At 34.5% G+C, this 23,563-nt stretch overlaps 2 protein-coding genes across 7 annotated transcripts in view; both read right to left on the reverse strand.

Annotated features, from left to right (window-relative positions):
- Positions 1-23,563, reverse strand: part of LOC107026400 — a 51,802-nt gene that overhangs the window by 3,543 nt on the left and 24,696 nt on the right. The window contains exons 1-8 of one of the 6 annotated variants that reach the window (XM_027919599.1): positions 10,354-10,548; positions 10,184-10,264; positions 9,969-10,033; positions 9,640-9,711; positions 9,330-9,488; positions 9,174-9,236; positions 7,533-7,987; positions 6,448-6,690 (exon numbers count right to left, since the gene is read on the reverse strand). The exons of 1 other annotated variant lie outside the window; for it this stretch is intronic. In XM_027919599.1, the coding sequence (XP_027775400.1) occupies positions 9,183-9,236; positions 9,330-9,488; positions 9,640-9,711; positions 9,969-10,033; positions 10,184-10,264; positions 10,354-10,360 (438 nt within the window). In that variant the 5' untranslated portion in view covers positions 10,361-10,548 and the 3' untranslated portion in view covers positions 6,448-6,690; positions 7,533-7,987; positions 9,174-9,182. Of the gene's footprint in view, positions 1-6,447; positions 6,691-7,532; positions 7,988-9,173; positions 9,237-9,329; positions 9,489-9,639; positions 9,712-9,968; positions 10,034-10,183; positions 10,265-10,353; positions 10,549-21,476; positions 21,548-21,939; positions 23,308-23,563 lie in introns of those variants that run through there. 4 more of the 6 variants (XR_003580329.1, XR_003580334.1, XR_003580328.1 and 1 more) reach the window with 4 other exon arrangements.
- LOC107026789 (auxin-induced protein 15A-like) lies at positions 19,228-19,799 on the reverse strand. The gene has a single exon (XM_015227876.2). It carries the CDS (start codon positions 19,704-19,706, stop codon positions 19,455-19,457), a length of 252 nt encoding a protein of 83 aa, XP_015083362.1. The 5' UTR covers positions 19,707-19,799; the 3' UTR covers positions 19,228-19,454.

The raw sequence follows: 23,563 nt of genomic DNA on the forward strand, positions 1-23,563 counted from the left end.
GGGGGGGGGGGGGGGGGGGGGGGGCTACAAAATTAAGTATTTCCTACTTAAAATAGGAATAGGAATAAGAATAGGATTCCTAGTCGGAAAAGGACTCTAATGTAGTGTCTATAAAAAGGGTTTCAATGTAAAATTTAGATACACAATTCAATAATATTTTTTCCCCATATATTTCTCACAAGGGTGACAACAACACCAAGTTTTTCCACAGATCAGCAAATGGTCATAGAAGATATAACAATATTGATGAATTAATGGTGGATGGGGAAGCAACCCAAAAACCAGAAGTTATAAAGAAGGAGATTGAGGAGTTCTATTAAAGAATATATACTGAAACTGAGACATGGAGGCCAGCTGGAGGATGCAGGGCAGACCACAGAGCACAGAGTTTCTATTGAAGACAATAATTCTATGTAAGCCAGATATACAAAAAGCTTATGACCACCTCAATAGGATTTGGAGGTAGATGGATAAGATGGATGAAGTTCTGCATAAGCACAGTCAAATTCTCTGTCCTTATCAATCAATGGCTCCCCTACAGGTGAGCCTTCTCCTCACAGAGAGGCCTAAGGCAAGGAGACCCATTATCTCCTTTTCTCTTCATCATTGCCATGGGAAGTCTTAATGATATGTTGAGAATTGCTCAAGAAAATAGCTGGTTGAAGGGATTCAAAGCTGCACAGAGGGAAGGCTCAAACTTGGAGATTACTCATTTGCTTTGCAGTATGCTGATGATACATTGATCTTTTGTGAGGCTATTAAGAACCAACTCATGATTCTCAAGGTCATTTTTGTTCTTTTTGAAGCAATCCTATGATTACACATCAACTGGAATAAGAGCTTCATATATCCAGTTAATGAGGTTTCTAACCTAACCTAATTGGCTGGGGTCCTTGGTGGAAGTATTGGGAAGCTACCAACTGTCTACTTGGGCATGTCTCTGGGTGATCAGAATATGTCTATAGATATATGGAATGGGGTGGTAAAGAATTGCGAGAAGAGGTTGGTAAACTGGAAAAGTCAATATCTCTCCTTAGGAGGAAGACTAGCACTAATCAATAGTATTTTGGACTCTATGCCTACCTATATGATGTCCCTCTTCCCTATCCCTGATGGGGTCATTGAGAGATTGGATGTTCTAAGAAGAAATTCAGTAAAACCAAGAAGTTCCACTTGGTGAAATGGGATGCACTGATTGGAAGTGAACAAAAAGGGGGTATGGGGGTGAGGAACTTAAAAACTCAGAACCAATGTCTTATGATGAAATGGCTCTGGATATTTGCTTCTAGGGAGTCAGCTCTCTGGAAAGAAGTTATCCAGCTGAAGTATGAAATGGCAGATCATTGGACCACCAGAATGGTCACCGATACTTATGGGATCAACCTTTGGAGATCCATCAGAAACCTGTGGCCAAAGCTTAGAGAAAATTGCAGCATAAGAACAGAAGATGGCAGGAAGGAACTTTTCTAGGAATACAAGTGGTTACATCAAGCCCCCCTAAGGGACACCTTCAATGATATTTACACCCTAATTAACAACAAAGGGCCACTGTGGATGAAGTCTGGTCAAATCAGGGATGGAATTTGAGCTTTAGAAGACATGACTAGGAGATTTTGAGGTTAGTTGAGTTCTACAGCAAATTGGAGCAATTCAAAGGAACCTTCACTGACCAAGATAGATTGGAGTGGAAGGGCCACAGTCAAGGTAGTTTCAGTATGAAAGGGGCCTATAAAAAATTTAACCCTAATAATTATCAGATTGAGGACTGGCCTTGGAAGCTTATATGGAAAGTCAAAATTCCTTATAAAGTTTCCTGCTTCACTTGGCTTGTGGCCAAACAAACTGTTTTAACCCAAGAAAACCTCATGAAAAGGGGATACATCTAAGTCCAAGGTGTTTTTTTGGGGAAGAAAAGGCTGAGACTGTAACCCACCTTTTTAACCTTTTTATACACTACAGGATTACCCGTCAACTATGGGAAATATTCCTAAAGTAAGAAGGGCCTGAATTGGGTAATGCCAAGGAAAATAGATCAGACTTTGAAGATCTGGAGCAGTTATGCTAGCATGTCAGACCATAAGGATAGGTGGAAAATTGAACCAGCTTGAATTTGGTGGGCTGCTTGGCGATGAAGATGAAGTGTTTAGTTTTGTTTCACTTTTGGTGTCAACAGGAGTATAGGGAAGATCTAGAATCAATTAAAGATGTCTTAGGATTATTGTAATTTTTTGTTAAAAGGGTTGAAGTTCTTCTAGATACTCCCCTCCTCAATTGTAATTAGTAAACCTGTAACTTGTCGTGGCAGGTTTCTGTTTTTGTGGAAATAGAATACAAGTCGTTACCTTCTCAAAAAAAAAAGTACAAACATGGAATACATATTATTAAGAGTTAATCAATTTAAATCCAGTTCTATTGGATTGAGTTTAACTCAGTACTTTCACATTGCTGCAGAATGGCAGATCTAGTACATCTTGAGTTACACTTCATTGTATGATGGACACTACCATGTGTATTTTAACTTCATTTTGACCATAAAGTATAATTCTTACCAACGGAATGAGTTGTGGCACTTTAGAAGACTAGATTCTGACTAAAAAACGACGAGAGTTGAGCAAAAAGTTTCTATTGCGATGAATTGTTACATCGATGTATGGCATAGAATGAAACCATGCAAGTAAAAAGTTTCATTACTTCAATTTCTTTTGAAGTAGAAAAATGTGTCCTTAGTCTAACTAGTGTTTCTTCTAACTCTGAACTGTACAGTGTCTATCCTGGTTTACTACAACTATACAAAATTATGTAACTAAAAAAATGGGGACTGGTTTCCTTCTCACTTCCGCAATCGAGAAGTGAGATCGATGAACAAATCCTCGCTGCAGGGAATAGTCACACCACCCATTGGATGGTCGAAGCCAAATTCTTCCTCAGATTGACTAAGCAAGTCTTGAAATAAAGGTTCGCTCAAGAATGATATCGGGATCACAAATCTCTTCTTCTGCATCTCCCCAACATACACAGCAAAATGACCCTTGGGAATATCTCTAGTTGCATAAGACTTCTTGATCATACGAAGAATAGCCATGATCTCTTAGTTTTAGTATAGGTGAGAAAAAAGGAAGGATTGTAAGGTTACCAAAAAGCAGAGAAAGCTTTGATGTTTGCTGAGTGTTGTGGTGGTAGATACCTCATTAGATATGTTTATATAGGAATGACAACTCATATTGATGTGTGTTGAATAAGAATGTGTGGGTACCAGCAGAAGACAATGGCACTGTAGTATCACATGCTCTTGCCTTCCAAGTATTGAAAACTATGTGGTGTTAGTTAAAGAACAATAGGCCCTACCTTATTTTGAATCATGGAAAGAGCCATTTGGATTGGACATCAGTACAAGACAATGATATATTAGCAATCACATGGTCCTGCCCTCCAGCTAGTTGACATGATTAATTACTTTGGCATATATAAGCTCAAGTTCAATAGGTCCTACATATATTTTCCTATAGGGAACAAAGGATCTCTAAGAATCAAATCCATAAATATTGCTGGTAGCTTATGAGGATATCTAGGAATTAACCATACCCCAGATGCAAACTTTGTGTCCACTTATATAAAAAGGATAAGAGATAAAAAGTTGGCTTATTAAAATTCCAAGCCAGTTGGTCAAAATCAGATGATCAAATAGAAACAGGGTGAATATATATGCAAGAACAATCCATTGATTAATAGTTGGCTCCCTAAGTACATTTGGTAACTTATGTGAATATTACCATAACCAACAAACACAAAGTAACAAATACACCTAAAAAAAGCTTCTAATCACATAACCACCTTCTAGGAAGGGTGCAATGAGAAAAAAAAACCTCCAAAATAAAGCTAATTACAAAACAGCATCTGAAACAAACTGCTACAACTACGACCTTTTCTCCCTATTTTTAATAGATCTAATCTTTCCACAATATCCTTCTTAATCTGTAACACAACTGTTTCAGTTTGAATGTGCATGAATGTAGTCCAGTTCCTAGCCTTCCAAGTAAATAATCTTGTTTGTTATCTTTTACAAGTACATTGGTTTCTTCATAAACAAAGATAAATAAGTTGGGATCTTCCTCCATAAATAGCATCCCATCTCTATATCCCTAACACAACTATTAGTACTTTTTTAGTAGCATTAAGCTCTCAAATTTCTTCAAGAAAACATACAAAAATGGCCATCAGAAAATCAAACAACTTAATCACAAGCTGCAGTTTTAAAGCAAATTATGAATAGGTATTCAAATTTGGGTATGCTGAGATTTATATTTGCTAATGAGTCCAACCAACGACCCGACCCCTAAGAGAAACAATCATTTAAAGTAAATGAATTATAAGGAAAATTCATGAGAAACCAAAAATGGATGATAATGCAAAGGACAAAATAGACCTGATCAGTTATATCAGGTGTTGTGCTCGCCACAATCGGAATAAACTTCTTGTCAGCCTGTCGGAGAAATTTGGCACCCTCCGGGCAGTTTTTATCAATGGTATCAGGAACCAATGAATCCCCAAAAAAATGCAAGAAGCCAGAAGTGACACTGAGTACAATATACTGGTTATTAAAATTCTCAGTTCCAGCACTGTTCTGTATCTCAATAGGAAAAGGTAAAGTTCATCATCTTAACAAAATAGAGAAGAAGCAAAAACATCCAAGATATAGCTAAGGTACTCAACTGTAATCTTTGGAAGTCCCTCCATCCATTTTATCCCAAAATCTAAGAAACTTTGAATTTTTGTTGGTGCAAATTCTGAAAAATTGATTAAAGAAAAGGAGAAGCACGTAGGCAAAACAGGTCATCCTCACTGCATGCAAATAAAAAAAATTTCTAAGAAACCATACAGGAAATATCCTTAAGTTAACTGGTTTATCAAAAATGGACCTTTCGATAACAACAATTTTGAAGGAGACACTGGGATGCACAAGGGTGATTCTCAGCAGAGACTCTTTGAGAGAATGCAAGACCCTCTCTGTGCCTCGGACAGAGTACAACTTAAGAAGTTATGTAAATCAAATGCTTTACTTGTTTGAGTTTGAGGAAAACAAGAAGTACCTGGAGAGCATTTGTTTCCTTAAAACTGGTTGGTTGTAAAAGCACTGGAAATAGTACCCATGAAACTCCTCTTGCATATTAGCACTAGAATTAGGCATAGGCATTGCCAAAGAAGAAAATAACCATTAAAGTGGAAGATTCACATGACATTGTAAACTCTTGAACATAATAAACCACTAAAGCAAAAGAATATCAATTACATTGTTGAATGTCAATCAAGAAACATCAAGAAGTCAAATTCTTTAACATAGAGCCCTAAAGAACACCTAAGACAATTAAAATACTGTAGGCATCTTAAGAAAATCTTGAAATAGCATTACGAAAATCCATCAAAAAAAGAAGAGACGAAGCTTACTTTAAGATGAAGGCAACACACACAAACTGATCATTAAAAATAAATAATACCATCCAATCTTATAGCAACAGGCATTCAACTCATAATATTTTTCAAATTTTATTTATCCTTTCTAGATTGCAACTTGATAACGTATCTAAAATTAATAAAAGGAAAAATGTACACAAATCTAAACTAATCCAGTCAAAAATTGTATCACTAACCTGATTTCTTTCGAACATATAAAGTTTTTACTTTTAAAATAATAACAGCAGAACTTGAAAAATATATATTTAAACTATTACGATAACATACTTATAATCAGAAGTGGAATCTAGAAAAGATCTCATAATCAATATTAGTTTCGTAAATAAAATCTACAATGGTTGGATATACGCAGATCTTATCCCAAAAAAATTCAATATTAGTGATTTAAATACGCAATCGAATGGCATTGGCATATTTGTGAAACTTGACAATGACATTGAGTTTAGTAAACTGGAGTCAACAATGACAAAGAAAATAACTAGAGCAAAATATACAAGCATGTAGTGAACATAAGATGGTTACTAAAAATGTTAGGCACATGACAAAGCAATTGGAGAATACTAATGCACTATGCGTGTATATGTAGCTTTGTATAGGCTACATATTAAATAATTTTGAAATTGTGGATATGATTATAGGCTAAGTTGACATCTGTAAAGGACAATTTGCACAAAATGTAGTGTCAAAACATTATAAGTTAGAACACACTGAAATTTAATATTTTTCTAAGTGCATGGAGTAAAAAATTACAAGGACTAAGGAATCTTTGTATTGTAACTCTAATAAAAAGGATTAAACATAATGGGTAGAATCTGTAAAGAGTCGGATGATATCAAAGCAAAACTCACCCTACCATTACAAGATAGAATCTGTAGTTCACAGTACAAATCCTGTACCTTCAAATAGAACCTCTAATAAGAATGAAAACAGAACTGTATGAAGAATGATCCTGGAAGTCAATATGGATTGGATCGGGTATTCAGAGGAAGACTTTAGAACTTGTATAAAAACTCAACTTGGAATTTAAAATTCTGGGTTTACAAAAGCCTTCCTTTAAGAACAAGGAATCCCAACTAGCTTTGCACATTTGATAATAATACTTCATATACAAGAACTCACACACAAAAAAAAATAATTGAAAGAAGCAGACCGCTGAGATCACAAGCTCAAGGCTCTTGCGGGAGCCTCGTCCAATTCTTCTTTTGTTACTTCCTTCTTTTCCTGAAATAAATAGCCAACTTACTCAAGAAATTTACACTTTGCAATCCTTCTAGAGAGCATGGAAAATATAGAGCAAATAGTTCTTTGATTCACACATTTCTTGGCCAAGATTTGGTATGTTCATACAAATACAACTGACGATCATAATAATGTTCCTGATAGGAAATAAAATCCTTGTATACAAAAAGAAAGATCATATGTGTGATGGAGGAGATAGATGACACAGTAATGATTTAGGTAATTACCCATCTCATTATTTTGGTCCAGAAAAAAATCATATTTAATTTTCAAGTGTCTTTAGATCTTCTATTTTGATTATAGACAAAACATATAATATCAATGCAAATCATTCACCTCTCAAATCCACACTCAATTGTTGAAGCATCAAGGTGAAAGAGAAATTTGGTTATAATGGGCAAAACAAGCTTCTTAACAGTTTACACTTCTACAATGATACAACAGTGAGTTTCTGGAGGTTCAAATACCAGAGTTGGGTACTGGTGTGGGTAATATAATGATCAATACTCAAACAATTCTCTCTCACTGAAGTGAAGAGAGAAACAAGTTCTCCTTTGGATGATAAAAAAAGAGAGAGCAAACTGTTCGTATCACTAAGCCATCAAACATAACCTAAAGGTGACTACACATCGAAGGCAAATTGTAATAAAACTTGCCAAATGGAACATCTAAACAGCTTGAATTATATTTCTTAGATTATTAAGGTCAATCCTAGACAAGGATTTCTATAATTGATAAGGACTACTTCTGCAGAAACTCAAATATATACTATGACGGGTTGATGGCAAGTTGTCTAAAATGCTTATCTATGAAAGGAGACATACCATTGTCATTGTTGATCCAGTAAGAGGGGAAATATTCTCCAGCCCACTGCTACCACAAAGAACCTTTGCTCCACATCCAACTGTATCAGCTGTTCTAACTTCCGACAGCCTCTTCATCAAACAAGATCTATAATATAAAAAAAACTACAACCATTTTAGTAGGGCCAATAAGAAGCTCCTAGTCCCAATACAGGAATAGCAAGAGTATAAGAAACAACAAATCAGAAAAAGTCGAAACATTTCACAGCCAATCCAGAAATATAACCGGCTGCATCATCAAGCTGCAGCAATACTGAGCTGGATAACTTCCCTTCAAGTTTCAATATCAAGTTAAAACCCTTCTTTGTTTAACTTATTTAGCAAATAAGAAGATGCCATGTATCTGTAGTCGTTCCCTCTTTGTTTAACTTATTTACCAAATAAGAAGATGCCATATCTGTAGTCGTTGTCCTTGCCTGTCATCAGCAAAATGGAGTCAAGTCAAGTCAAATTGCACAAATGGATGGCGCAACAGAGGAGAGATGGCTTGCAGCATCAAATAATAATTAAGATTTTCTTCACTATGAAAATGTATATGTGACAAATCATCACCATTATAATAGAATCCAGAAGGACCTGAACTATTAAGTTCACCCGATCAAGTCCCCCACGCTATAAATATCCTCCTTAGAACAGGCATTAAAATTGGGATCAAATTTTGCCGGATTTGGGAACAAGCAGTCCTCTTTTCAATATTATATATGGCAGGAATTCCAAAATTATATGTGAGAACAACTTCATGTTTAACAGAAGTTTCTATACCATTTTCAGACTTTAGCAATGTTAAGGATTAACATCTTGAAACTTGGTCCCGAGCAAAGTATCTGGTGAAAGAGGAGATGGTTCTGGACCACAAAACGGCAGTCCAGAACCATAATTTTCAGTCTGTTTAAAGAGGTCCATAAGATGATCGTCTTCATCTAACATGACCTTGGTTAATGAAGATTTTTCTGAATCTCCTGAAAAATTTTGACCTTATCAGTCATACTAACGCCCAAAATACACTCAACATTAGACTAAAGGCCAAATACAAAGAATCTGTATAATCAAGAAAACAATCATTTTCTTTGGAAATAGATGCAAAAGAATCTGGTTAGCTACTGAAGTATTTCCTTAAACATGAATGATGTGATAAATAGTTTTCCAAATTAACTTGGAAGCTATTTGAGTTTCAAGTCCTCATAATTCGAAAAGAGAGAACCTCTACCATTGACTTGTTACTGATGGTATTAGAACAAGAAAAATTCATTCCTAAGAAGTAACAATTCATAATTCACTTGCTATAACCAACCCAATTAAAACATAAAATAAACATTAAGAGACAATGCACACAAACGAAACTTGAAATCCTTAGACCCTCAAAAATCCTTCTTGCTGTCAACAAGATGGAGCACAAAACTGATAAAAACGGTGCTATTGATACCTCAGAATGAACTAACTACCCTGAGAAAAAGTGCTTGTCATGCTTTGTTTTCCATATCTAGGCAGGCATATAATCCTTCAGAGGAAGGAATATGAATGTTGAAGAGAATAAGATATAAGTATTGTAAAAGGTCTGAGAAAGTAGGTGAGCAACCAATCCTGTATTAACAACTAAAGTACCTTTCTCTTTCAAAGACTGATTTGCAAATGGTTCGCATGTACTTGCACTTTTTGAATGTATCCCTAAAAGAATCAATCGTTAAAAAAATGCATTTATAAGGAATTCACGAGAAACCAAAAATGGCCATCATGGACTATGCAGAGACCAGAACAGACCTGATTAATTATAGGAAGTGTGGTGCCCGCCACAATTGAAATAAACTTCTTATCAACCTGTTGGAGAACTTTGGCAGTTTTTATCAATGGTATCAGGAACCAATGAATCACCAACAAAATGCAAGACGCCAGAAGTGACATTGAGCAAAGTATCTCATACTGAAAAGGGTAAAAAAGTCCAGTTAGTTCTTAAGATTCTCTGTTCAAGTTCTGCTCTGCATCACATACTGAAAGGGGTAAAAGTCCATCATCTTAGCAGGATAGAGAAGAAGTCGCAAAAACATCTGAGATATAGCTAAGGTAACTCAACTGTAATCTCTGGACGGAAGTCTCTCCATTCTGTCCCACAATTAGGAAACTTCGAGCTTTTGTGGTTCAAATTCTGAAATTTTGAATAAAGTGTCAGTCATGACTCATGACAATTCTATAATAAGATCAGAACATAAGCAAGATGGTTGAAAGAGACTATGGGTCCTAGGGAACTTAAAAAGTCACATGGTAATCTCTAATGCTTTTATGATTGAATGCAGTCTGGGATAATCTTGAAAAAATGGGTGAAAGAAATGACTCTAATTAACTGCAACATGCACTAGAAAAATTTAGCTCTTATCCAAGTCAGGAACAAATGGCAGGAATTACCTTTCGACTCCCAATCATGTGAAGTTGTACACTCCCCTCAAGTTTGTACTTTATTATTCCAAATGCTAACTAGTTTCATTAGAAACACCAGGTCGTGTGAGTTACTAAAATATCTGATTGATCTCAGAAAGAGATCTAACCCTTCCAAGAACGTTGATAACATGACCTTTCATCAGAGAATACACCGTCACCAAAACTTGGGGTGGAGGATTTACCACATTGATGGTATGACTGCTGTGGAAACTCCAAGCAGATAGCTTCTGCAGAATGATGCAGTCTCCTTACAGCTCTAGTTTCTGCACGATGGAAACGAACATTAATTAGTTGCCCACATTTCCTGTCATCATTGATCATTAATACAAACAAGCACTCAAGGACAAATTACCTGGCATGAGTGGCACATAACGAACAGTCTTGATACTTTTATTTGCTGCTGCTGTTCTTGAAGACTAGCTTGTGGCAAAGAATTTCTTGCCCGAGGAGCTGAAATGACTTCTTCCACTCTTCTCCATCATTATAATCTCATCTGTTTTACCTTGATTTCCAGCATGAATCCATTTATGTGAGTCCCCATCCCATCCTAGAGGAGAGGATAACTTGTGGTATCAAATAATAATTAAGATTTTCTTCACTATGAGAATGTATATGTGACAAATCATCACCATTATAATAGAATTCAGAAGGATCTGAACAATTAACGTCACCCGATCAGGTCCCTACACTGTACATATCATCTGTAGAACTAGCACTAAAATTGAGATCAAACTTTGCAAGTTTTAGGAACAAGCAGTCCTCTTTTCCATATTATTTATGGCAGGAATTCCAAAATTATACATGATAACAACTTCATATTTAACAAAAGTTTCTATACCATTTTCAGCAATGTTAAGGATTAACACCTTAAACTTGGTCCCGACCCAAGCAAAGCATCTGGTGACGGAGGAGATGGTTCTGGACTAAAAAACGGCAGGCCAGATTCATATTTTTCAGTCTGTTTAAAAGGTCCATAAGATGACCGTCTTCAACTAAAATGACCTTGATTAATGAAGATTTTATCTCCTAACAAAGTTTGACCACATTAGTTAGACTAACGCCCGCCCAAAATACACAGAACCTGTATTATCAAGAAAACAACCATTTTCTTATGAAACACATGCAAAAGAATCTTGTTAGCTACTGGGGTATTTCCTTAAACATGAATGATGTTATAAATAGTTTTCCAAATTCCGTTGGAAGCTATTTGAGTTTCAAGTACTCATAATTCAAAAAAGAGAGAACCTCTACCATTGACTTGTATGGTATTAGAACAAAAAAAGCTCCTTCCTTGGAAGTCACATTTCATAACTCACTTGCTATAAATCAACCCAATTAAAACATAAAATGGACCTTAGGAGACGATGCACACAACGAAACTTGAAAGCCTTAAACCATCAAAAATCCTTCTTGCTGTCAACAAGATGGAGCACAGAACTGATAAAAACTGTGCTATTGATACCTCATAATGGACTAACTACCCTGAGAAAAAGTGCTGTCATGCTTTGTTTTCCACATTTAGACAGACATATATCCTTCAGAGGAACATGAATGTAGAAGGAATAAGATATAAAGTATTGTAAAAGGTCTGAGAATGTAGGTGAGCAACTAATCCTATATTAACAAGTACAATACCTTTCTCTTTTAAAGACTGATATGCAAATGGTTTACATGTACTTAGAGAATGTTACCGAAAGAAGAGTAACAGATGTTGGCTGCTTGTGAATCAGATTTAAGGTAATTGCTTTAACCAAAACATACAACTTCATGCTCAGAGTTAGGTTTAAATTTAATGAAATGTTGCAAAATTTAGTGCAATGGAATTTCTGGTAAATGACAATTTTATCAAGTTCCATAGAAACCCACATAAGTCATGAGGAGATTAATAATGAACAGTTAAATACTGCCAACCAAATGATGCATTAGTTTTGTTGCGCTTATTTTTTCTTATGTGGCTAACTGACTGCTACATATTTATGCAGATGTTACTTTTTCTTACGCGGCCAAAAAATGTTATATTATTTATGCAGAAGTCTATGCTGAGATTAATATTTGCTAACCAGTCCAACCAAACGATCCCTAAGAGGAACAATTGCTTAAAGTAAGTGCATTTTAAAGAAATTTATGAAAAACCAAGACTGATCATATGGACTATGCAAAGGCCATATAGACATTATCAATCATAAGTGGTGTGTTCCCACAATCAGAATAAACTTCTTATCAACCTGTTGGGGGAACTTTGGCACCCTCCAGACAGTTTTTATCAATTGTATCAGCAACCAATGAATCGCCAACAAAATGCAAGACATCAGAAGTGACATTGAGTATAGTATCCAGATTCTTAGGATTCTCTGTTCCAGAAACAGTTCAAATCTCATACTAGAGGAGCGGCCCGTTGGTTCACCAAAGCCCGACCCAGCGTCGCACATTCTCCAAAAGGTAAAGGTTCTATCATCTTGTCCATATAGTCAAGGTACTCAACTGTAGTCTTTGGACGGAAGTCCCTCCATTTTGTCCCAGAATCTAAGGAACTTTGAATAAACATAAGCAAGATATAATTTGAAAGAGACTGTGTGGCCTAAGAGACTTAGAAAGAGACATAATCTAAAATGCTTTCATGATTAATAAGAATGCAATCTAAGATAATCTTGAAAAGTGGATGAAAGAAATGGAGCTAATTAACTAAAACATGCACAAGAAAATTCAGCTCTTATCAACAATTTACTTTCTTTTAACTCCCCAACGCGTGTACTTGTGCAATCCACTTGAATTTGTAATTTTCTATTCCAGATGTTAACAAATTTCAATTTAACACTTGGCCTGAAGAGAAAAATATCCGTGTGAGTTACTAAAATATTTGATTGAGATAATATCAGAAAAAGATCCCACCCTCTCAAGAAATTTGATAGCATTACCTTTCATTAGAGAACACACCCTTACCACATTTCGGGTGGAAGATTGAGCACATTGATGGGATGAGTGAGTGGAAGCTCCCATCAGATAGCTTCTGTAGAATGATGTAGTCCCCTTGCAGCACTAGATTCTGCACGATGGAAAGAACATTAATTAGTTGCTCATATTTTCTGTCATAGTTGATTATTAACACAAAAAAAAGCACTCGAGGAGAAATTACCCGGCATAAGCACATCATGAACAATTTAAATGTTGTTATTCCCTGCTGCCTTTTTTGAAGACTCACTTGTGGCAAAGAACTTCTTCTTGTCTTGGTAAAATGGAGGAGCTGAATGACTTCTTCTACTCTTTCTTCTTCCTTATAAGCTCATCTATTTTACCTCGATTTCCAGCATCAATCCATTTGTGCGAGTCCCCATCCACCCGAGAAGAGAGCATAGCTCGTGGTGGCAAATAATTTTAAGATTCTCTTCATCATGAGAAAGCATATGAGTCAAATCATATCTATCATAATAGAATTCAGAAGGACCTGAACTATAAACATCCCATGGATCCAGTCCCCTATACCGGCCATGCCAGTTTGCCCAATTACAAGTAAAACTGCAAAACAAAAAAATAGAAGAACATCTGTAAGAAGATACTAACAAACACAAACCGTCAAACAACCTATCAGTTGAGGAACGCATGCAGCCCTATAGACTACGACAGCCATTCCAAGTTATGAACATAACTGTTGTCAGTCCACTATTTTGCAAAATGATAAACATATCATTCTCTCCTCTGAGCATCAGTCCATCTTGTGAGACACCAGATCCTTCCAAAGAAAGTACCAACTTCAGGTGATGAAGTAAAATAATAAATTGAGCAGAATTTACATCAAAATGCATTTAGATCGATGTCAAAGAAACTTATACTTACCATTGTCATCCACCTTAACAATTCAGGTCCCAATGTCTACCGCAAGAGATCCCTGGTGGAAAATAGAAACTGGGTTAAAGTTCAACCTAGGAGCACACAACTTAAAAGAATAACGAACATAAAAAGAACAATCCTACAAGGGAGTAAAAATCTCATGGAAAAAAGGAAGTGTTGTTATATAAGAATATTCATTTGGAAAAAGATACTTTGATTCTAGAATTGAGCATCATACAAAGAGGAGAAAATGTATAATCAATTTTCCTATAAAGCATATGCCCTCGTAATAAGAGGTAGCAAAAATAGAAACATAAGAATTCAATGAAGAGCCTCACTGATCAGTATATTTCGTGCAAACAGTCCAAGAGATTAAAATTGCATTAAAGCACAAGTTGCAGCAGCAGCCCACATCTACTGATCCTCAAAACATTAACAAAATCAGAAAACATAAAATCCTCCATTCTCTTACATGACACAATTTAAACTTTAAAAAAAACAATCAAAATCAAAAAGTCTAGACCATGTTCATTTCAAAGAAGAAAATAAATCTAGACCATGTTAAAGAAAATGACCACTGAGGGTGTATACGAAAGTCTGTCCGGTCGAGTATCTTAATTCAAAATACTACAAATCACAACTTCTTATAATTAAACTACTTATTTTTTTAAGAGTTGTGCCAGTGCGGCCTTCAACAAGAAAAACTCCACATCTTTCCATTCAATGGCTTCATAGTTCAGTTATAATTAAACCAAAAACAACACCACAAGTATTTATCATGATTCAGGACTTCATAATTCAATTTTATAAAAAGGTTCGCCTACATGTGGCGACCACTTTCATCTTTACCAGTGAAAGAAAGGCTAGCATCTTCAAATTGCTGCACCATATCAGGATCCACCTACGTAGCACAGGATAATTTTTTAGCATACATCCCTTACTAAAGATATCACATCATATGGTCTACATATAATTATTAAACCAGACCACCTAGATCTGCAATAGTTACACCACAGTTCCAAATTTGAAGGAAAAAAAGTGGTGAACCTCGTATATATAACGCTGCCTCTCATCTGCAAAGCTGCGGTTGCCAAATCTGAGAATAGATATTGTTAAGCCAGTTGGTAATATCAATGGGAGAATCCTCCAGAATGACTTCACAAACTTATCAACAAGCATGCCCAATGTATGCAAAAAAATTCTATTAGGAATTTCAAAAAAAAAAAATCAGAGAGAAAACCCAAAGAACCATATCATTTAAAAAGTACTTGGTCAGCAATAAAAAAATCAATAAACAAAGTGTAGAAAAGATGGCTTATCACATCTCTTTATCCATCAAATTGGGGCTGCATAGGTTACTGTGTAAACATCAGGACCTGAGAGTATCCTGAAAGTTTGAATGCACCAACACTTGCATTCAATTTGTTAAGGGAACTCAGATGAATCCCAAACCCACTGGACAACAGCGGCAAGGAGAAGGAGAAGCACATGTGCAAAGCAGGTCATCCTCACTGCATGCAAATGAATAAAATCTAAGGAACCAAAGGGGAAATCCTTAAGTTAGGTGGTGTATCAAAGGCGGACCTTTCAATATCAAAAATTTTGAAGGAAACACAGCGATGCGCAAGGGAGATTCTTAGCAGAGACTCTTCCGGAGAATGCAAGACCCTACTTGGACTTCAAGACTATATATGCAAACCTAAAGATCAATCAAATTGGAGTACAGCTTTAGAAGTAAAGTATGTAAACCAATAATTTTTTACTAGTTTGATTTTGAGAAAACTAGAACTTGGAGTGCATTTGCTTCCTCCGAACTAGTTAGTTGTAAAATACGTCACGAACAATTACTGCAAAAAGAAAGAACCCAAGAAATTTCCATATTAGCTTATACAAAATCACCTGTTGTACCAACAACTTGTCATCATCAATTCCAAGGTACAAAACAATTGTCGTCTAGTAAATGATGGCTAGATCAAACTTCAAAGACGATGTTAGTAGTTTTATACCTATCCTAATGGAGACTACTTATTATAACTCAAAAAAAATTTACCTTCAAAACCTTACAATGTCTATTTGGCCTCCCATGATATTTGGTAACATTCCGACTAAGAAATATCAGAAATAGAGCTTAGAACCCAACCAGTCACCACAAGAGATTCTTGAAAAACACATAAAATAACTCCATCAGATTAACACAAACATGGAACAAAAATAAATAAATGACATGATTTTTTTTTTGTGGCGATAAGTCCGTCCAATCCTCTGTTAACCTACGTATGGTACAACAAATTAGGGGCAGGTGATGACCAGCCCTTTTAACATATAGCATGTCGGTGAAGTCAATAGGTTCCTATCCAGTTCATAGCAGAATGTCTACAGAATCAGACAATGTAATCAGTTGAAACAAAATCCAATAATCCTAAAAAGTGCAACAGTTCTCAAGTTTGATATAGTCCATGGTCTGCAGTCAAAAACTAACAGAAACCAGATGCAGTCCTCTGGTTACATGTGCTCCCACTTCATCCACTCATCAAAGAAATATAAGAATTTTGTCACTTCCTCAGAGCCTATTCTAGCTTTTCCCTAATCCTCTCGTTCTAATTAATGATTTAAAGTATTTATTGAAACTGTTGGAACATTAGTGTAGGTGTTATATGTTCAAATGAAGTTACTTCCATCCAAGTAAGTTGATACTTTCGACAGAAAGGATACATAAAAAAGTATTACTCATTCATAATACTACAAATCAAAGTTAGGCTACAATTTTCCATTTTTTAGAAATAATCAAACGTTAAAAAGTCTAGACCTTGTAAAGAACAGGGCCAGTGAGGAGGTTTTAATTCTACAATTGATCGTTCAAACTACTTCCACTTCTTTTTTCAGGGGGAAAGCAGACATAACTTGATTTTTAAAGAAAAAGATTCTTGAATTTTCTTGAAAAAACTACAAGTTCTTGAAATTTTCTTAAAAGTTCAACATGCAAAATCGATTTCTTGAATTCCAACATCCAAAAAAATCGAGTTCTTTGGAAAAATGTCAAGATAATGAGAAGAGTACCAACAGATAGATCAATTGATTTAGGTTTTAGGGTTTTGATAGGAAATCGTCACTTGAACACCAACAAAATTAAACGCAAAATTGACTTTCTGAATTACAGCATGCGAAAGAGTTAGTTGAATTCGAATATGAAGATTTACCGATGGCCGTCGGTAGCGTAAAACTTCGACTCTTTTTGAATAGGCGGTCGGAATAGTAGTAATGAGGTGAGTTCTCTATTTATAGCTTTAGGACCAGTTAATCCACGCGGCTGGAAAATAGAACGCGGAAAAATAACTACTTAATACAAAAATCATAGTACTTTTTTTTTAATAGGAATAAATTTTTATTGAATGTGAAATTTGTTATAATCATATAAAACTTATATTATTTAATTTTTTATATTTTTAATGAAATTTATGTTTCAAAATTCTAACGGTAGGTTGCAATGCAACATATAACTTATAAGATTTATAAATTGATATTTTGTACGTATGAAATAAATTTTTTAAATAAAATAAAAAAAATTATATATAAAATTCATAATCGAAAGACATATTTATCTAATGAATATTATCACTTTTAAAATATTTCATATTGTTATATTTAACTTAAACTGATAAAATAGTTAAATATTTTTTGTATAGTTAAGTATTATAATTACAACATGTTTTAAGTTTTTTTCTTATTTTCTTATCTTTCACTTACAATATGTTTGGTATTGCTACAAAAAAGTGTTTTACTTTTATAATCAATTTATTAGAATTTATTTTTTGAGAAAAAAAATATGTTTGACTGATTTATTTGAAACATATTTTTGATAAGCATAGACTATTTTTATAAATAAAAATATTTTAAGTCAAATTCAAAAAATCAAATCAAAAGAAAATAATATGTAAATTAAATATCTTTCTTGGGGAGCTGAAAACTTTAATTGTTATTTTTAAAAAAATTGCAAAAGTATTATTGAAACCTACTGAAATTTTTCTTTGTTATTTGTGTCCTTTTTTTAATTTAATATTACCTATTATATTCTTCTTTCTTTTTTTATAATCCTCTAAAGTTTAAAAAAAGTTCAAATTAAAATAAAACAATATGTATTAAAAAAAGAAAAATTTGTTATCTTTATTTTTTGGTAGGGCTGATATAATTTATTTATATTTTTTCCTTTTTTTTTGTGATTCTGCAAAAATATTGTTTTCGCCTTTCAAATAATATGTAAATATAAAATAAAATACAAATCTATCATTAAAAATAAAATAAATTCTTGAATGAATTTTAAATAAACTTATGAAAATAAGATATATATATATATATATATATATATATATATATAAGGCAGAAATATTTTAGTTTTAAGAAAAATTAACTTTATATACCGTTATACTTCTCCTTTTTCTTAAGAAGAGAAATGTTAAGCTTCTTTCTAACAGCAAAAAAATTGATTGTGCTTCAATTTAAAGATAGTTTTAAGAATTTGTCAAAGATTTTATTTTTCAAATAAAAATATATTTTTTCTAAAAAAAAAGACTTTTATCCTCCCAACAATAATGTTAAAGAGGCTCTTAGCCCAACCCAATTTATTTTGTTTTCATTTTTCTGCAAATAAACTTCAAAAAAATAAATAAAAATCTTGTCTAATCAGTGTGTGTAGTATTTTGTTTATTTTCCTAAATAAGTGATGTTTTTAGATAATCAAGAAGGAGATTAACTTGTGTCCACCGTCGGTGGAATTTTTTTTACACTCACTTAACTGTAAGTTGCACAAAAATTAAGTTTTTAAATTTATTTATTTTTTATTTTATAGAATATAAATATTAGTACAAGTTAAACTCATCAAGAAAATAGTAATAATGGTTATTTTAAGTTTCTTAAAGTTTGTCAAAAATCAATAGTGAAATACTATACTTGGACAAAAAAAAATTTAAGAAAATGACACACATACCAAATATTAGCCTCAAGTCAATTAAAGATAATCACAAAATTTAAATGTTGAATAATACAGCTTGAACACGAAAGTCTTATTTCATATACAATTTCAAAGAATACTTTGCAAATGAACTAAAACATTCATATTTTTATGTATTTCTGCAGCAGTATAATGTTATGTTTTTTTTTTTGTTGTATTGAGGTCTTGAGGATAACGTAGACTTTAGCTCTTGAGAAGCTCCAATTCCCCTGTTATAAATAAATGAAATCATACAAAGAAATTTCTGAATTCTGAAAAATCAGTTGGCGGTCTGAAGACAGTAGCACCTGAAGTATCACATGGTTTTGCCTTCCAACTCATTGCCATAATACTATTAATGCAAACTCTCATGTGTCCACTTATATCAAAACTATAACAAAAAACAAATCAATCATATAAAAGATTCAACTGGTAGAGAGGCAAAAAGTTTCTATTGCAATGAATCGATTACATTCAATGTATGGAAGTAAAAAGTTTCATTACTTCAATCTCTTTTGAAGTAAAAAAACATATACTAGTCTAGCTAGTGTTTCTTCTAACTCTCAACTGTACACAGTGGAGTTCCTGGCTTACTACAGCTATACAAAATTGTGTGACAAAAAAAATGGGGACTAGTTTCCTTCTCACTTCCTCAATCGAGATGTGAGATCCATGAACAAATCCTCACTGCAGGGAATAGTAACACCGCCCATTGGATGTTCGAAGCCGAATTCATCCTCGGCTTGACTAAGCAAGTCTTGAAACAAAGGTTCGCTCAAGAATGATATTGGAATTACAAATCTCTTTTTCTGCATCTCTCCAACATACACAGCAAAATGGCCCTTGGGAATATCTCTAGTTGCAGAAGACTTCTTGATCATACGGAGAATAGCCATGATCTCTTAGTTTTAGTATTGATGAGAAAAAAAGGACTGTAAGGGAACTCAAAAGCAGAGAAAGCTTTGATGTTTGCTGAGTGTTGTGGTGGTAGATACCTCTTTGGATATGTTTATATAGGAAATGGCAACTCATATTAATGTGAATTGAATAGGAATTTGTGGGCACCAGCAGAAGACAATGGCACTCAAGTATCACATGCTCTTGCCTTCCAAGTATTGAAAACATTGTGGTATTAGTTGAAGAACAATAGGCCCTACCTTTTCTGAAAACTCGGAAAGAAGCATTATTCATTACATTATTTCTAAGAAGTGATGAGAAGTCATAAACCTCTTGATATGTGATGAAGAGCCATTTGGATTGGGCTGCACATGGTCATGCCTTTCAACTAGTTGACATGATTGATTGTTTTAGCATATATAAGTTCAAGTAAAATAGGTCCTACACATTTATTTCCTATAGGAAACAAAGGATCTCTAAGAATCAAATTCATAAATATTACTGGTAGCTTATGATGATTTCTAGGAATAAAACATACCCCAGATGCAAATTTTGTATCCACTTATATAAAAGCTATACGAGATAAGAAGTCAAAAATATGAAAGATTTCACTGGTTGACACTGTTTAGTTGACAATAGCACATGAAGTATCACATTGTCTTGTTCCCCAACTCATTGTCTAATATACATGATCTTAGCGATCAAATTGGTAAATTTACTGCTCTGAATAGCAGCAGACCCCAGTGTTTTGACAAGATAGCGAACAGACCATCTGTAGAGATCAAATTGATAAATTTACTGCAATAGCTGACAACTTGTAGGATCAACATTCCCGATTAGACTAACCTGTGTTATTTCAATAGATTTTGAAAAGTGTTCTCAAATAGTAGATAACAGAAATATTTATGGGCTTTCAACATGTCTGTGTTTGCAAATCTCCATAAATTTATGAGTCGGTCAAAACCTTACTATATATTGGCAGAAATTTGAGTCCATCCATATTCGAGAAAAGTATAAATATGGAATACACATTTTTAAGAGTTAATTAATTTACATCCAGTTCTATTGGATTCAGTCGAACTCAGTACTTACACATTGCTGCAGAATGGCAGATCTAGTACATGTTGAGTTATACTTCATTGTATGATGGACACTTCCATGTGTATTTTAACTTCATTTTGAACCACAAAGTATAATTCTTACCAATGGAATGAGTTGTGGCACTTCAGAAGAAAAGATTCTGACTAAAAAACGAGGAGAGTAGAGCAAAAAAATTCTATTGCAATGAATTGTTTACAATCAATGTATGTACAGAATGAAACCATGTAAGTAAAAAGTTCCATTACTTCAATTTCTTTTGAAGTAGAAAAATGTGTCCTTAGTCTAACTAGTGTTTCTTCTAACTCTCAACTGTACACATTTTCTATCATGGCTTACTACAACTATACAAAATTGTGTAAGTAAAAAAATGGGGACTGGTTTCCTTCTCACTTCCGCAATATAGATGTGAGATTGATGAACAAATCTTCGCTGCAGGGAATAGTCACACCACCCATTGGATGGTCGAAGCCAAATTCTTCCTCAGATTGACTAAGCAAGTCTTGAAATAAAGGTTCGCTCAAGAATGATATCGGGATCACAAATCTCTTTTTCTGCATCTCCCCAACATACACAGCAAAATGGCCCTTGGGAATATCTCTGGTTGCGGAAGACTTCTTGATCATACGAAGAATAGCCATGATCTCTAGTTTTAGTATAGGTGAGAAAAAAAGAAGGATTGTAAGGTTACCAAAAAACAGAGAAAGCTTTGATGTTTGCTGAGTGTTGTGGTGGTAGATACCTTTTTAACAATAGGCCCTACCTTATTTTGGAACTTGGAAAGAGCCATTTGGATTGGACATCAGTAGAAGACAATGATATATTAGTAATCACATGGTCCTGCCTTCCAGCTAGTTGACATGATTAATTGCTTTAGCATATATGGGTTCAAGTTCAATAGGTCCTACATATATTTTCCTATAGGGAACAAAGGATCTCTAAGAATCAAATCCATAAATATTGCTGGTAGCTTATGAGGATATCTAGGAATTAACCATGCCCCAGATGCAAACTTTGTGTCCACTTGTATAAAAAGGATAAGAGATAAAAGTTGGCTTATTAAAATTCAGAGCCAGTTAGTCAAAATCAGAGAATCAAATAGAAACAGAGGGTTCTATATGCAAGCACAATCCATTGGTTAAATAGTTGGCTCCCTAAGTACATAATCTTGTTTGCTATCTTTTACAAGTACATTGGTTTCTTCATAAACAAAGATAAATAAGTTGGGATCTTCCTCCATAAATAGCTTCCCATCTCTATATCCCAAACACAACCATTAGTACTTTTTTAGTAGCATTAAGCTCTCAAATTTCTTCAAGAGAACATACAAAAATGGCCCTCAGAAAATCAGAAGTTATCACAAGATTTATATTTGCTAATGAGTGCAACCAAATGATCCCTAAGAGAAACACTCATTTAAGTAAATGTATTATAAGGAAATTCACGAGAAACAAAAAATGGTTGATAATGCGAAGGACAAAATAGATCTTATCAGTTATATCAGGTGCTGTGCTTGCCACAATCGGAATAAACTTCTTGTCAACCTGTTGGAGAACTTTGGCACCCTCCGGGAAGTTTTTATTAATGGTATCAGGAACCAATGAATCACCAACAAAATGCAAGATGCCAGAAGTGACATTGAGTATAGTATCCAGATTCTTATGATTCTCTGTTCCAGAACCGCTCTGCATCTCATACTGGAAAAGGTAAAAGTCCATCTTGTCAATATAGCTAAGGTACTCAACTGTAATCTATGTCCATTTTGTCCCAGAATCCAAGAAATTTAAGCAAGATCCTTACAAAGATAATGAAGGCTGTGGAAGCTTACAGTAGGAGCTATATATGGTCTGGGATTTATGTGATAACCAAGAAGGCCTAGGTGTCCTGGGAGAGAGTTTGTACCCCTAAATCCATAGGTGGACTAAATTTCATCAATCTCAACTTATGGAATAGATCGGCAACTGCAAAAAATCACTGGGACCTTGCTCACAAGTTGGATAAGCTATGTATAAGATGGATCCAACTCTTATTATATAAAATATCAGGATATCAATACTATGCCTATTCCACAACAAGCCTCTTGGTTGGTAAGGAAGATGGTTTAAGCAAGGACAGTGATAGACCAGAGTCAAATAGTTCTTAAACGAACTAGCAAGCATCATCAGGCAAATGTATATCCAGCTTATTGGCCAACAACCAAGAATCGAATGGAAATGTTTATGTTAAAAAATGACGCAAGTGGCAAAGCCATATTCACTATGTGGCTGCAGTTTCAGAATAGATTACTCACAGGCGATAGACTGTCGAGTTGTGGAATGGATGTGGGGAACACTTGTGTATTTTTCCAGGGACATGGTGAAAGTAGAGATCATTTGTTTGCTGAATGTTCCTTCAGTAGAAATGTATGGAGCAGGCTATTGATGTGACTAAACAGTCGACCATACAAAGCAATGACGTGGCAGCAACACTTCACTTGGGCAATGAGGAATGCAAAAGGTAGGACTGTAAGAAGCAAGGATATTCAGAATGGTTTATGCTGAGACAACGGGGAAAAGAAACATGCGCATATTTCAGAAAATAACTAAAAGACCTGAAGATATTGCTAGGCACATAGCTTACACCAGTAATGTTCGAGCCAAGATAGGGGCCAAAGCCTTTCTACAAAATTGTAGGTTTTGAGACTTGATGATACATCAATGCTATAAAGAAGAGTGTTCGAAGATCGTAGGGGAACTAGGTTCCTAGAGGAATAGAGCTA

Source organism: Solanum pennellii, chromosome 1 (genome assembly GCF_001406875.1).
Source record: "Solanum pennellii chromosome 1, SPENNV200".
Classification (NCBI taxonomy): domain Eukaryota; kingdom Viridiplantae; phylum Streptophyta; class Magnoliopsida; order Solanales; family Solanaceae; genus Solanum; species Solanum pennellii.